Raw genomic sequence first — 12,891 nt, 5'->3', positions numbered from 1 at the left:
ATATTAAGGATACAATTTGTTGTAAATGCATTAATCTATGCCAGTATGTTAAGAGGTATAGAGTAGTCAGCCAACACCTTTTCCCCAATGTGGCTATGACTATTATGAGAGAACATAATATTAAGGTAATTGATGGAACGTATAGGGAGGATGTTAGAATATACATGCAGTGATAACTGCATGGAACATACAGCCAGTGATGGTGGTAGAGACATACATGAAAGAAAAATAGAGAGTAGTAAGGGAGTGAAGGGTTAAATTGACCTTTGTGTCATTAAAAGATTTACACAACTCATGAGCCAAAGATATATGCTGCACTGTACTGTTCTGTGTTCTTAAATTGAAGATAATTTCTACTTTGCTTTATGACTATTAATCTAAAATAGATAAGTAAGTGATGCAAAATTTAAAATTGATGATGTGCAGTGGACTTTATGAGAATGATCTGGTTGTTCAGGCACTGTCCTCATTTTACCATGAACACAGGATTAACCATAGTTAAGCAATTGATAAAAAACATTAGATCATTAGATACAGCAGCAGAATTTGGCTAATCAGCCCACAATTCTATTCTACCATTCAATTAAGACTTCATTTTTCTTAATCCCTTTCTCCCATCCTCTCCCCCTAACCCTTAACCCTGTGATCTGGGACAAGATAGGTCATATAATCTTGGTGCCTTCATGGCAGACTGATGAAATGCTAGCCTAGTGCTGGTGCAGCACAGGACTATTTGAATGCTAAACAGCATAAAACAGAGATAAGCGATATCATAAGCAAAGAATCACTTTCCAATGTTACCATATTTGAATTTGAACAATGATGAACAATTAAATAGCTTATGCCTGAAGAGACTCAAAAAGTATTTCCATTCTCAATGCTGGTAGGGGGCAGCATGTGAATGCTAATAATAAAGGTGAAAGACTCACAAATCATGTTAAACCAGAAATGCTTCTTAAGGGAAAGATAGGGAATAAGATTAAGATTAAAGATAGGGAATAAATACTGGCCATGCCTTTAATGCCAGAAGTCTGATAAGTAGAAAAAAAATCACTAGGTCTTAATCTTGAAACTGCTACCGAAAAGAACTGTGGGAGGCGCGCTCACAAACACCTCCAAGAAGTGGTACATCACCACTTCCTCATGGGAATCAGGAATGAGATTAAATCCAGACTCTTTCAGTGATGCCACATTCCATGAATGAACGTAAACAAAACTGAATATATTGTGATCTTAATCGTGAGATTACTGACAAAAGCAGCCTGTGGAATGGAATGATGACTCTCACGTGCCTCAACAAATACCTGCATAGATAACCAACAAAGTGAACAATTTTCATGATTATATTTTGGAATTAATCTCCCCACATACTCATTCTAAAAGGAGCAGAAGGCTAGTAAGCAATGTCTTAATTTTGGAAATAATTTGATCAAGAAATACCAGTTTACAATTTATTTTCCAAAAATTAACCTGGTGTCATGTAGAAGGTATAATCTAAGGAGTGGCAGAGGAAAGTATCTTTTTAAAACAACACTTAATCTAGCTGAAGAAGAGTGAAGCATAACAGACAAATTGCAGATACTCCTGGTACTGGCTGGTGTTAGTTATTAAAAGATGACATAATCTATGGAATTACAAGACCTTTGTAGACAAATTTCACTGTACGCTTTGATGTAGATGTGACAAGTAAAGCAAGTATTGTTAATTTTCATCTTATTTCATGTTGATGGTTTCCATACAGCTAGCTGTGTTTGTGGAGAATCTGAAAGAATTCTTACTCTTCAGAAACCACAAGCATATGTTGGTTTGTCGTAAGTATGAGTTTGGGAAATTTCCATTAAGAACATGAATTGTCCAATGCCCAAGGGGTAGTGGGGTGGAGATTATGTCTTAACCAAAGGAAGTGTAAGGTGTTCCTTTCTTCCACTAGCCTGCAGTTCACTCTTGGACAAGGTATAACACCTGTTTAGCTCCCTGATCAGGATCATTTGAAGCCATAGGAGCAGGTGGTGGATGGTTGTATAAGCAGCTCGTGCACATCACAAGTCCTGATTATGTGACCACTAACATCAGGAAGAAATCTCTGAACAGTATGGAAACATAGAAAACCTACAGCACAATACAGGACCTTCAGCCACAATGCTGTGCCAAACATGTACTTAATTCAGAAACTACCTAAGGTTACCCATAGCCCTCTATTTTTCTAAGCTCCATGTACCTATCCAGGAATCTCCTAAAAGACCTTATCGTATCTGCCTCCTCCACCATCGCCAGCAGCCCATTTCATACACTCACCACTCTGTGTAAAAAACTTAACCCTGACATCTCCTCTGTACCTCCTTCCAAGCATGTTAAAACTGTTCTTTCTCGCGTTAGCCATTTCAGCCCTGTGAAAAAGCCTATGACCATCCACTCGATCAATGCCTCATCATGTTATACACCTCTATCAGGTCTCCTCTCATCCTCCGATGCTCCAAGGAGAAAAGGCCAAGTTCACTCAACCTATTCTCATAAGGCCTGCTCCCCAATCCAGGCAACATCCTTGTAAATCTCCTCTACACCCTTTCTATAGTTTCCACATCCTTCCTGTAATGAGGTGACCAGAACTGAGCACAGTATTCCAAGTGGGGTCTGACCAGAGTCCTATCTAGCTGTAACACTACCTCTCGGCTCTTAAACTCAATCCCACGATTGATGAAGGCCAATGCACCGTATGCCTTCTTAACCAGAGTCGACCTGCAAGGCAGCTTTGAGTGTTCTATGGACTCAGACCCCAAGATCCCCCTGATACTCCACACTGCCAAGAGTCTTACCATTAATACTCCATTCTGCTATCATATTTGACCTACCAAAATGAACCACCTCACACTTATCTGGGTTGAACTCCACCTGCCACTTCTCAGCCCAGTTTTGCATCCTATCAATGTCCCGCTGTAACCTCTGACAGGCCTCCACACTAACCACAACACCCCCCAACCTTTGTGTCAGCAGTAAATTTACTAACTCATCCCTCCATTTCCTCATCCAGGTCATTTATAAAAATCACAAAGAGTAGGGGTCCCAGAACAGATCCCTGAGGCACCCCACTGGTCACCAACCTCCATGCAGAATATGACCTGTCTACAACCACTCTTTGCCTTCTGTGGGCAAGCCAATTCTGAACCCACAAAGCAATGTCTCCTTGGATCCCATGCCTCCTTACTTTCTCAATAAGACTTGTATGGGGGTACCTTGTCACCTGCCTAGCTGAAATCCATACACACTACATCTACTGCTCTACCTTCATCAAAGTGTTTAGTCATATCCTCAAAAAATTCAACCAGGCTCGTAAGGCATGACCTGCATTCGACAAAGCCATGCCGACTACTCCTAATCATATCATGCCTCTCCAAATGTTCATTAAATCCTGCCTCTCAGGATCTTTTCCATCAAGTTACTAACCACTGAAGTAAGACCCACTGGTCTATAATTCCTGGGCTATCTCTACTCCCTTTCTTGAATAAGGGAACAATATCTGCAACTCTCCAATACTTCGGAACCTCTCTCATCCCCAATGATGATGTAAAGTTCATTGCCAGAGGCTCAGCAATCTCCTCCCTTTCCTCCTACAGTAGCCTGGGGTGCTATTTGTCTGGTCCCAGAGACTTATCTAACTTGATGCTTTTCAAAAGCTCCAACACATCCACTTTCTTAATGTCTATATGCTCAAGTTTTTCAATCCGCTGTAAGTCATCTCCACAATCGCCAAGATCCTTTTCCGTAGTGAATACTCAAGCAAAGTATTCATTGTTCCTTTTCCACTGTCACACTTGTTTGGTCCTATTCTCTCAAATCTTATCCTCTTGCTCTTCACAGACTTGTAGAATGCCTTGGGGTTTTCTTTAATCCACGAAGGCCTTCTCATGGGCCCTTCTGGCTCTCCTAGTTTCATTCTTAAGCTCCTTCTTGCTAGCCTTATAATCTTCTAGATCTCTATCATTACCTAGTTTTTTGAACCCTTAGTAAGCTTTTCTTTCCTTCTTGACAAGATTTTCAACAGCCTTTGTACACCACAGTTCCTGTACCCTACCATCCTTTCCCTGTCTCATTGGAACATACCTATGCAGAACACCACGCAAATATCTCCTGAACATTAGCCACATTTCTGCTGTACATTTCCCTGAGATAATCTGTTTCCAATTTATGCTTCCAAATTCCTGCCTGATAGTTCACATTTCCTCTTACTCCAATTAAACGCTTTCCTAACTTGTCTGTTCCTATCCCTCTCCAATGCTATGGTAAAGGAGATAGAATTGTGATCACTATCTCCAGTATGGCTGCAGTCACCCAACTTGTAAAGGCAGTTCCCAGAAGACAGCAATGCCAAATCACTTCTGCACAAAAACTTGCCTAGAACTATTATAGTCATAGACCATGATCCCCTATGTCATCTGTTAAGGCATATGATGATGATAATAACGATGATGAATGCAAGGTTGATTTTTGAAAGTTTGCATGAAGTGACATTTGGCACAATTGTTGCAAGATGTCAGAGAAATCAAATTATAGTTAACGTTATTTGAATAGAAACCAACATGGAATTAGATAGATCAAATTAGAGATTCAACAACACAAGCAGCATTGTTTAGCTCCTTACATGCCAAAACATATTGTGGTACCAGACAATCTGAAGTGTTAATTCTACTTTCACAATTATACCTTTATAGAATATTTTTCTAGCTGAAATACTTCGAAGGTTTAAAAGTCAGCAACAACTAGCACTCAAAGAAAAAAAAGACACAGCATCCAACATGTACATGTAAAACTGAACTGCCTCATGATAAGAGTTAAACAATAATAAAATCTGCAAATAATTGTTTTTTCTTAAAATTTACAATACCTTTACAATCAGATTATTAAAATTGTCAACCATACAACACAGACGAGCTCCAAATATTTTGTGAGATGGAGGAAAACCATAATGGATTACACAGGTGGCATCTGTAATTCTCAGAACTGGGAGGCACTCATCTGTTGTAACTGTTAGGGAAATAAATATTTAAAACAAAATTTTATTCACTATTTATGAATATGGAAAATATGGAAAATATATGGTATAGTATTACACAAAGATTTCTGCCTGCACACTGGTTAAGCCAGAGCTGGAATACGGAATATATTTTTGGTGCCCTACTACTGGAAGAATGTTGAGGCTTTGGAGAGAATGGAGAAGAAATTCACCAGGAGGCCGCCTGGTTTAGAGGCTGGATAAACTTGGGTTGTTTTCTCGGCAGCACTGGAGGCTGGAATGAGATCCGATCGAGGTTTACAAGATTATGAGAGGCGTAGATAGAGTGGTCAGAGTATCTGTTTCCCAGGGTTGAAATGACTAATACCAGAGGGCATGCATTGAACGTGAGAGGGGGCAAGTTCAAAAGGGATGCGAGGGGCAAGTTTTTTTACTCAGAGTGGTGGATGCCTGGAATGCACTGCCTGGTATGGTGGTACAGGCAAGTACATTGGAGGTTTTTAAAGAGATGTTTGGACAGACAGGCACATGGATGTGAGGAAGATGGAGGGATATGGACATGGTCTGCGTAGAAGGGGTTAATGTATGGGTGCTTTTGACTTGCATTTTAACTGGTTTAGCACAATATATTGTGGGCCAAATGGCTTGTTCCTGTGCTGACTTTTCTATGGATCCTATGGAATATAATCTGTGAATCTTGTGGATGGGTAATATCCTGGCATAGCAAAGATGACAAAAATTTTCATTTTATCATTACTGTATATACAATACACTTCCAAGATAATAAGTACCAAACAAGAAAGCATCATCTTTTAAATGTTTAAATTTCATTGCATTTCATGGGAAAACTTGATGGAATGCTTTTGTTCGAGTGAAAAGATTAATATTTTTAAACTTATTGGACATAGCAAAGACCAATTAGAGCCAACCATTCTTATTTACGGTCATGTTTTCTGGAAATGAGCACAGATAGAATAAACTTACATACCTAATATGACATGTGTGCCAGGGCTGAATTTATTATTCCACTGTTCTACTACTTGGCTGAAGTGCAAGTTCATTCCTTCATGGGCTTTTATGCAAAAATTTGAATTGCTGTCCAAAGCCTAGAAGAAAGTTGTGAACTCAAGTAATGAATTTAAGTTCAAGTATATTTAAATTATGCAGTGGCCCAGAAATTCACTCACATGCAAACATCCTAAACATGGCAATTCAGTGCTGAAAATTCACAAATTTCAAGCACATTCAGCTAGCAGGCTAAATGAGATTATTTACTTTGTGTATTTATTAGTAAAAATATGCCCCAAGATATTCTGAAAAACATTACAATATTTTTTGAAAAAAATCAAAGCCAACATTTGACAAAAAAAAGATGGTGGTTGAAAGAAAATGAAATAAACCCACATTGCAATGAATGTGCTAAAGGAAAAGGCAACATCACCTAATTAGTTTATGCTCATACCGCCTGAATGGTATCCTCTAATTATGTCCTTTTGTTAATTTCCATCTTCCATAAGTAAAGAGAAGGTTCTTGGGAAATTGAAAGGTCTAAAGGAAGATAAGTCATCTGGAACAGATGGTGTACACCCCAGACTTCTGAAAGAAGTGGCTAAAGAGATTGTGGAGGCATTAATAATGATATTTTTAAGATTCATTAGATTCTAGAATTATACTGAATGGCTGGAAAATTGCAAATGTTACTCCTCTCTTCAAGAAGGGAGAGACACAGAAGAAAGAAAACTATAGGCCAGTTAGTCTGACTTTAGTGGTTGGGAAAATGTTGGAGTCGATAATTAGGATGGGGTCTCAGGGTAGTTGGAGGCATATGATAAAATAGGCTATCTGCAGCATGGTTTCCTCAATGTAAAATCTTGCCTGACAAATCTGTTGGAATTCTTTGAAAAGCAGTGGCTGATTGGCAGAAGGCAAAGAATGGGAATAAGGGGAACCTTTTCTGGCTGGCTGCCAATGACTAGTGGTTTTCCACAGTAATCTGTATTGGGACTGATACTTCTTACGTTATATGTCAATGATTTGGATGATGGAATTGATGGCTTTGTTGCAAGGTTTGCAGACAATATGAAGGGGTACGTAGCTTTGAGGAAGTCGGGAGGCAACAGAAGGACAGATAGATTAGGAGAATGGGCAAAAACATGGCAAATGGAATACAGTGTCGGCAAATGTATGGTCACGCATTTTGGTAGAAGAAATGAAAGGGTTGACTCTTTTCTGAATGGAGAGAAAATACAAAAAACTGAGGTGCAAAGATTCTTGGGAGTCCTTGTGCAGGATTTCCTAGGATTAGTTTGCAGGTTAAGGCTGTGGTGAGGAAGGCAAATGCAATATTACCATTCTTTTCAAGAGGACTAGGATATAAAAGCAAGGACGTAATGTTGAGACTTTATAAAGCACTGGTGAGGATCACTAGGAGTATTGTTAGCAGGTTTGGACCCTTATCTTAGAAAGGATGTGCTGAAACAGGAGAGGGTTCAAAGGAGGTTCACAAAAAGAATTCCATCATTGAATGGCTTGGCATATGAAGAGCATTTGATGGCTCTTGGCCTGTATTCACTGGAATTCAGAAGAATCAGGGGTGACTCTCATTGACACCTATCGAATGGTGAAAAGCCTTGATAAAGTGTTTGTGGAGATGTTTCTTATGGTTGGAGAGCCTAAGACCAGAGGACACAGCCTCAGAATAGAGAGGTGTCCTGTTAGAATGGAAATGAAGAAGAATTTCTTTAGCTAGAGAGTGGTGAATCTGTGGAATACTTTTCTAAAGACATCTGGGGAGGCCAAATCTTTATGCATATTTAAGGCAGAGGTTCATAGATTCTTCACTGGTTCGGGCATGAACGGATACGGTGAGAAGGCAGGAGATTGAGGCTGAGAGGAAAATTGGATCAGCCATGATGAAATAGTGGAGCAGACTCAATGGGGCAAATGATCTAATTCTGCTCTTATATCTTATGGTCTTATAACTTCATGCAGCTTCTCCCTCTCTACCACCTCAGGAAGTTAAAGAAACTTGGTATGTCCTTTCCGGCCTTCACCAATTTTTAACTGATGAAAGTATGTATTCCAGCAGGCGGCGCAGCACACGACAGCAACGGTCCTTCGGATCTGGTGCTACTTTTAAATTAGTTTTTTAAATTTAATTTTAAGGCACAATTAGGGTTTAGGGCAACTGATAACAGAGCGACTATCTACCATCGCCAGATACTGCTACAATACAGAGATCACCCAAAAACAAACCTTCATGAAAATCTGCTGGTTAGATTGCGCGACCTTGGCTTTGAAGGACTCAGGCCTGCAGTCCTTGGAGTTGCCTGATGCTGGTGGCCGGAGTTGGGGACGTCGTAAGGAAGCTAAAGTGAAGCAAGCGGGCAGGAGTCTGTGCCAGGAAAAAAGTAAGCCCCAGCCAGCCGGCTCTCCCATCCATTCTGCTTCCTGTTGAGGGAATTGGGCCTGCAGTCCTCAGAGTCACCTGATGCCGGTGGCCAGAGGTGGGGATGTCGTAAGCGGTGTGCGAGGAAGCGGAAGCGAGGCGAGCAGGCAGAAGTCTGTGCCAGGAAAAAAGCAAGCCCTAGCTGGCTGGCTCTCCATCCATTCTGCTCTGCAATGGACATTAATTTGGACTACATCTGTGGCAACAAAATACTCGGCGGGAGTACAAAAACGGACGGAAACCCAGATGCCGCCATTCAGCTGTTTATTTATGTAATAAGATTTTCCCCCAAGCCATCGGACTACCAACCTACTGCCCCCTGCTGTGCCTATTGTCTTGATTATTATTTATTGTAATGCCTGCACTGTTCTGTGTACTTTATGCAGTCCTGGGTAGGACTGTGGTCTAGTGTATTTTTTGTGTTAGCTTACGTAGTTCAGTGTAGTTTTTGCATTGTTCATGTAGCACCCTGGTCCTGAAAAACGTTGTCTCATTTTTACTGTGTACTGTACCAGCAGTTATGGCTGAAATGACAATAAAAAGTGACTTGACTTGACTTGTATCCTATCCAGATACATCACAGCTTGGTATGGCAAATCTCTCCGAGATTGCAAGAAACGCAGTGAGTTGTGAACATAGATCAGACATTGCAGAAACCAGCCTCCCTGCACTTCTCACTGCCTCGAAAAGTGGCCAACATAATTGAAGACTCCATCCATCCCAAACAATCTCTCTTCTTCCTTCTCCCATCAGGCAGAAGGAAGCACATACCACCAAACTCAAGGACAACTTCTATCCTGTTTTGAGACTACTGAGTGGTCCTCTATGGTGATAAGATTGACTCTTGATCTCACAATCCAGCTTGTTATATTCTTAGACCTTATTGTCTGCCTGCACAGTACTTTCTCTGTAATCGTATTTATCCTGCAATGTTATTGATTTATCTTGTTCTATCTCAATACACTGTTTTAACGAAATGACCTGTACGGACAGGATGAAAAAAGTTTTTCCACTGTTCTTTGGTACATGCAACAATAATAAACAATATAGTTTAAACGATTGTTCGCAATTTTTCCAATTCTTTAAATGGGATTAGTCAAGTTGGGAAAAAAAAAAATCAACATGAACATGGTAGGCTGAAGTGGCCATGTTTGTGCTATGACTAAGTTATAACCAGATTAAACAAATACATTTTCGAAAGGTTGTGTGTTTTGACACAAATCAGACTTTAATGCATAAAAGTCATACATCCGGAACAATGAATCTCTTAATTCTTGAGATCTAGGAAATTTCAGAAAAAAAAATGACAAGTAATCTCAGCAAAGCATACCAGACCCTGAGGTGGTTTTAGATGACTAGAAGTTAATTTTTTTTAGATGTAGTAAATAGAATGGGGAAGAATTTCAGGATCAGGGTTAACACTTGGATACATGCATAGAACTTCTGAAAAAGCAAGGAGTGTTTAAATTTTTAATCTTCATTCATTGAAGATATTCAGTTCCAGGATTAGTTTTGCACACCAAAAGAATCATCATGTTTGTACATGCGTGGAATAAAAATATATTCTCATTATTTTAAAAATTAAGAGCACACTGATTGGAGGTGGCCTATTCTTATTTAAAGAATTCTCTTAACCTGTGTGCTCACAGAGAAAGAAGAAAAAAAATTGCCATTGCCAAAATCAACTTCCGAAAAATGAAACTCATTTTTACCAACAGACACATTTCTGTGACAACAAGACTTAGGCTACTAAAACGTTACATCTGGTCAATCTTGCTGTATGCTTCTGAAACATGGACTATAACACCAGAACTCCAAAGAAACTTAGAAGCAACAGAAATGTGGTTTCTTAGAAGAATGCTGAAAATATCATACAGAGATAGGGTGACTAATGAGACAGTACTCCGATGTGCCCATACAAAAAGATCTTTAATGAGAACATTAAATGAGAGGAAACTTAAATTCCTGGGCCATGTCATCAGAAAGGGAGAAATAGAATGCCTGAGAAAGGCAGGAGAGGAAGGCAAATAAGGTAGAGGAAGGCACTGTGAAAGAACTAACAGACCTAGGTGTGCGAGATATCATTGACACTGTGAGGGACCTTTCAATGTGGAGCCATGATCGGCCAAATGTGTAACGCGCAAGGCACATGAAGAAGTGTGCTTGCCGAGATCTGCATCCACCACAAATCAGGATTGACAGAATAATGCTGAGGCAAGGGTAAGAAAGTGACTACAAAAGCACTTTACCAGTTGAAGAAAATTAAAGGAGCTTACTTCTGTAAACAGTAGCATTGAATTCACAATCAAGAGAGGAAAAAAGTTAAATAAACCAATATAAATCAGAAATAGAGGCCTGGTTGACATTAAATGGGACAGAGTGAAGTTGGGCCATGTCGAAATTGGGAAATTGGTTAGTGTCAGTATAGGAGCATAGATGCTTTAGCTTTTTGTAGTTGATGTAGCTTTGTAACTGTGTTGAACATTTCTCTACTCCCTGAACACAGAAAAAGCACACAAGGATGTTCTGATAGAAGAAGATACCTTGGGACACCATGTGCCAGAGACAGTTTGGTAAATCATAAAAGCATAACCAAACACTTTGGTATATGTACAGCAACTATCTAAAGTTCTTACGAACCAGGTGTCCAAGGTGTTTACGGAACAGCATCAAGAGAAATTTAGGAGAGTCAAAGAAATATATGTAAGGCATGCAAGGTAATGGATAAAAATGAGTGTCACAAGCGAATTGACAAGAATGACTCTGGAGACCAAACAATACAGAAAACAATCTTGGATCCGTGTCTTGGAAAAGAATTAACTGAATTGAACCCCAGTCAGGTTCACCTGAGTAGATACCATCCAGATACACATACAAGTTGAGGACCACTTATTTGAAATGTTTAAGTCTGCAAGTGTTTTGAATATTTTTCAGATTTTGGAATATGTAATAAAATAGCTTAAGGCTGCCATCATTTCCGGCGCTGAATTTATGTGCTACTGGTAAGCAGACTTTGTCTTACACTTGCTCATTACACATATGCAGTGAGTGATGCAGCCGCTCAGCATGTTAGACTTTCATCAGCAATGATTTTGGCAAAACTGAATGCATTTATCTGCTGCTTCGTGAACTGCAGACACTTTATCACCATAAATATTGCAAAATTTCTTAAAACTGTTCTTAAATTTCTACAACCAGCCTGCTGAATATTCACAATAACCTTCAATTTTCAGTTAAATGCGACAGATCTTGGCTTATTTCATGATAAGTGCACTGTTCAGTTGCATACATTCACTTTGACACAGACTAATCCACTCTTTCAATACATGTTCGAGATCTCCATTTTTCACTTTATACAATATTTTTCTATTTCTCATTAATTCTCTGTCCATTACATATGTGAGGTCACTTTTCAGAATTGTTTGTGGTGCACAGAGATCTACGCATCACCTGGGAACATTCCCAGCGCCTTGTGGAATCTTCCATTTGTGACATCAGGCATACAGGAGTGAGATGTGCCATCTAGTGGAGTGGTGTCACAGCAACAGCCTGGCAATCAACATCAGTAAGACAAAAGAGTGATTGTGGACTTCAAGAAGGGTAAGACGAAGGAACACATACCAATCTTCATAGAGGGATCAGAAGTGGAGAGAGTGAGCAGTTTCAAGTTCTCTGAAGTTCCCAACATATCAATGCAGTTATAAAGAAGGCAAGGCAGCGACTATACTTCATCAGGAGTTTGAAGAGATTTGGTATGTCAACAAATACACTCAAAAACTTCTATAGATGTACCATGCAGATCTTTCTGACAGGCTGCATCACTGCTTGGTATGGGGGGGTGGGGGGCTACTGCACAGGATCAAAAGAAGCTGCAGAGGGTAGCAAATTCAGTCAGCTCCGTCTTAGCTACTAGCCTACAAAGTACCCAGGACATCTTCAAGGGGCGGTGTCTCAGAAAGGCAGCATCCATTATTAAGGACCTCCAGCACTCGGGGCATGCCCTTTTCTCACTGATATCATCAAGTAGGAGGTACAGAAGCCTGAAGGCACATACTCAGCAACTCAGGAACAGCTTCTTCCCTTCTTCCGACCAATTCCTAAATGGACGTTGAGCCCTTGAACACTACCTCACTTTTTTAATACATATTATTTCTGATTTTTGCACAATTTTTAATCTATTGAATATATGTAATTTGCAATTTATTTATTATTATTATTATTTTACTTTTCTTCTATATAACATATTGCATTGAACTGCTGCAGCTAAGTTAACAAATTTCACGACACATGCCGGTGATAATAAACCTGATTCTGATATCATATCAGCGCTCAAAAAAACTTCAGATTTCAGAAGTCTTTGCATTTTGGATAAGGGTCACTCAACCTGTAACTGCTTTTGGAAGTTGCAAAATTAAACCCAAGTACCTAAAAGGCT

The 12,891-nt window shown here is 39.7% G+C and overlaps 1 protein-coding gene across 1 annotated transcript in view; it reads right to left on the bottom strand.

Moving 5' to 3' along the window:
* Nucleotides 1-12,891, bottom strand: part of tdrd12 (tudor domain containing 12) — a 192,576-nt gene that overhangs the window by 65,205 nt on the left and 114,480 nt on the right. The window contains exons 18-19 of the mRNA XM_059992994.1: nt 5,997-6,114; nt 4,880-5,019 (exon numbers count right to left, since the gene is read on the bottom strand). Coding sequence (XP_059848977.1) covers nt 4,880-5,019; nt 5,997-6,114 — 258 coding nt within the window. The remainder of the gene's footprint in view (nt 1-4,879; nt 5,020-5,996; nt 6,115-12,891) is intronic.

The sequence above is a fragment of the Hypanus sabinus genome, chromosome 17, assembly GCF_030144855.1.
Source record: "Hypanus sabinus isolate sHypSab1 chromosome 17, sHypSab1.hap1, whole genome shotgun sequence".
Taxonomy (NCBI): domain Eukaryota; kingdom Metazoa; phylum Chordata; class Chondrichthyes; order Myliobatiformes; family Dasyatidae; genus Hypanus; species Hypanus sabinus.
The sequence above is the reverse complement of the archived record's forward strand: the minus strand, read 5'-3'. Positions and strand labels throughout refer to the sequence as shown.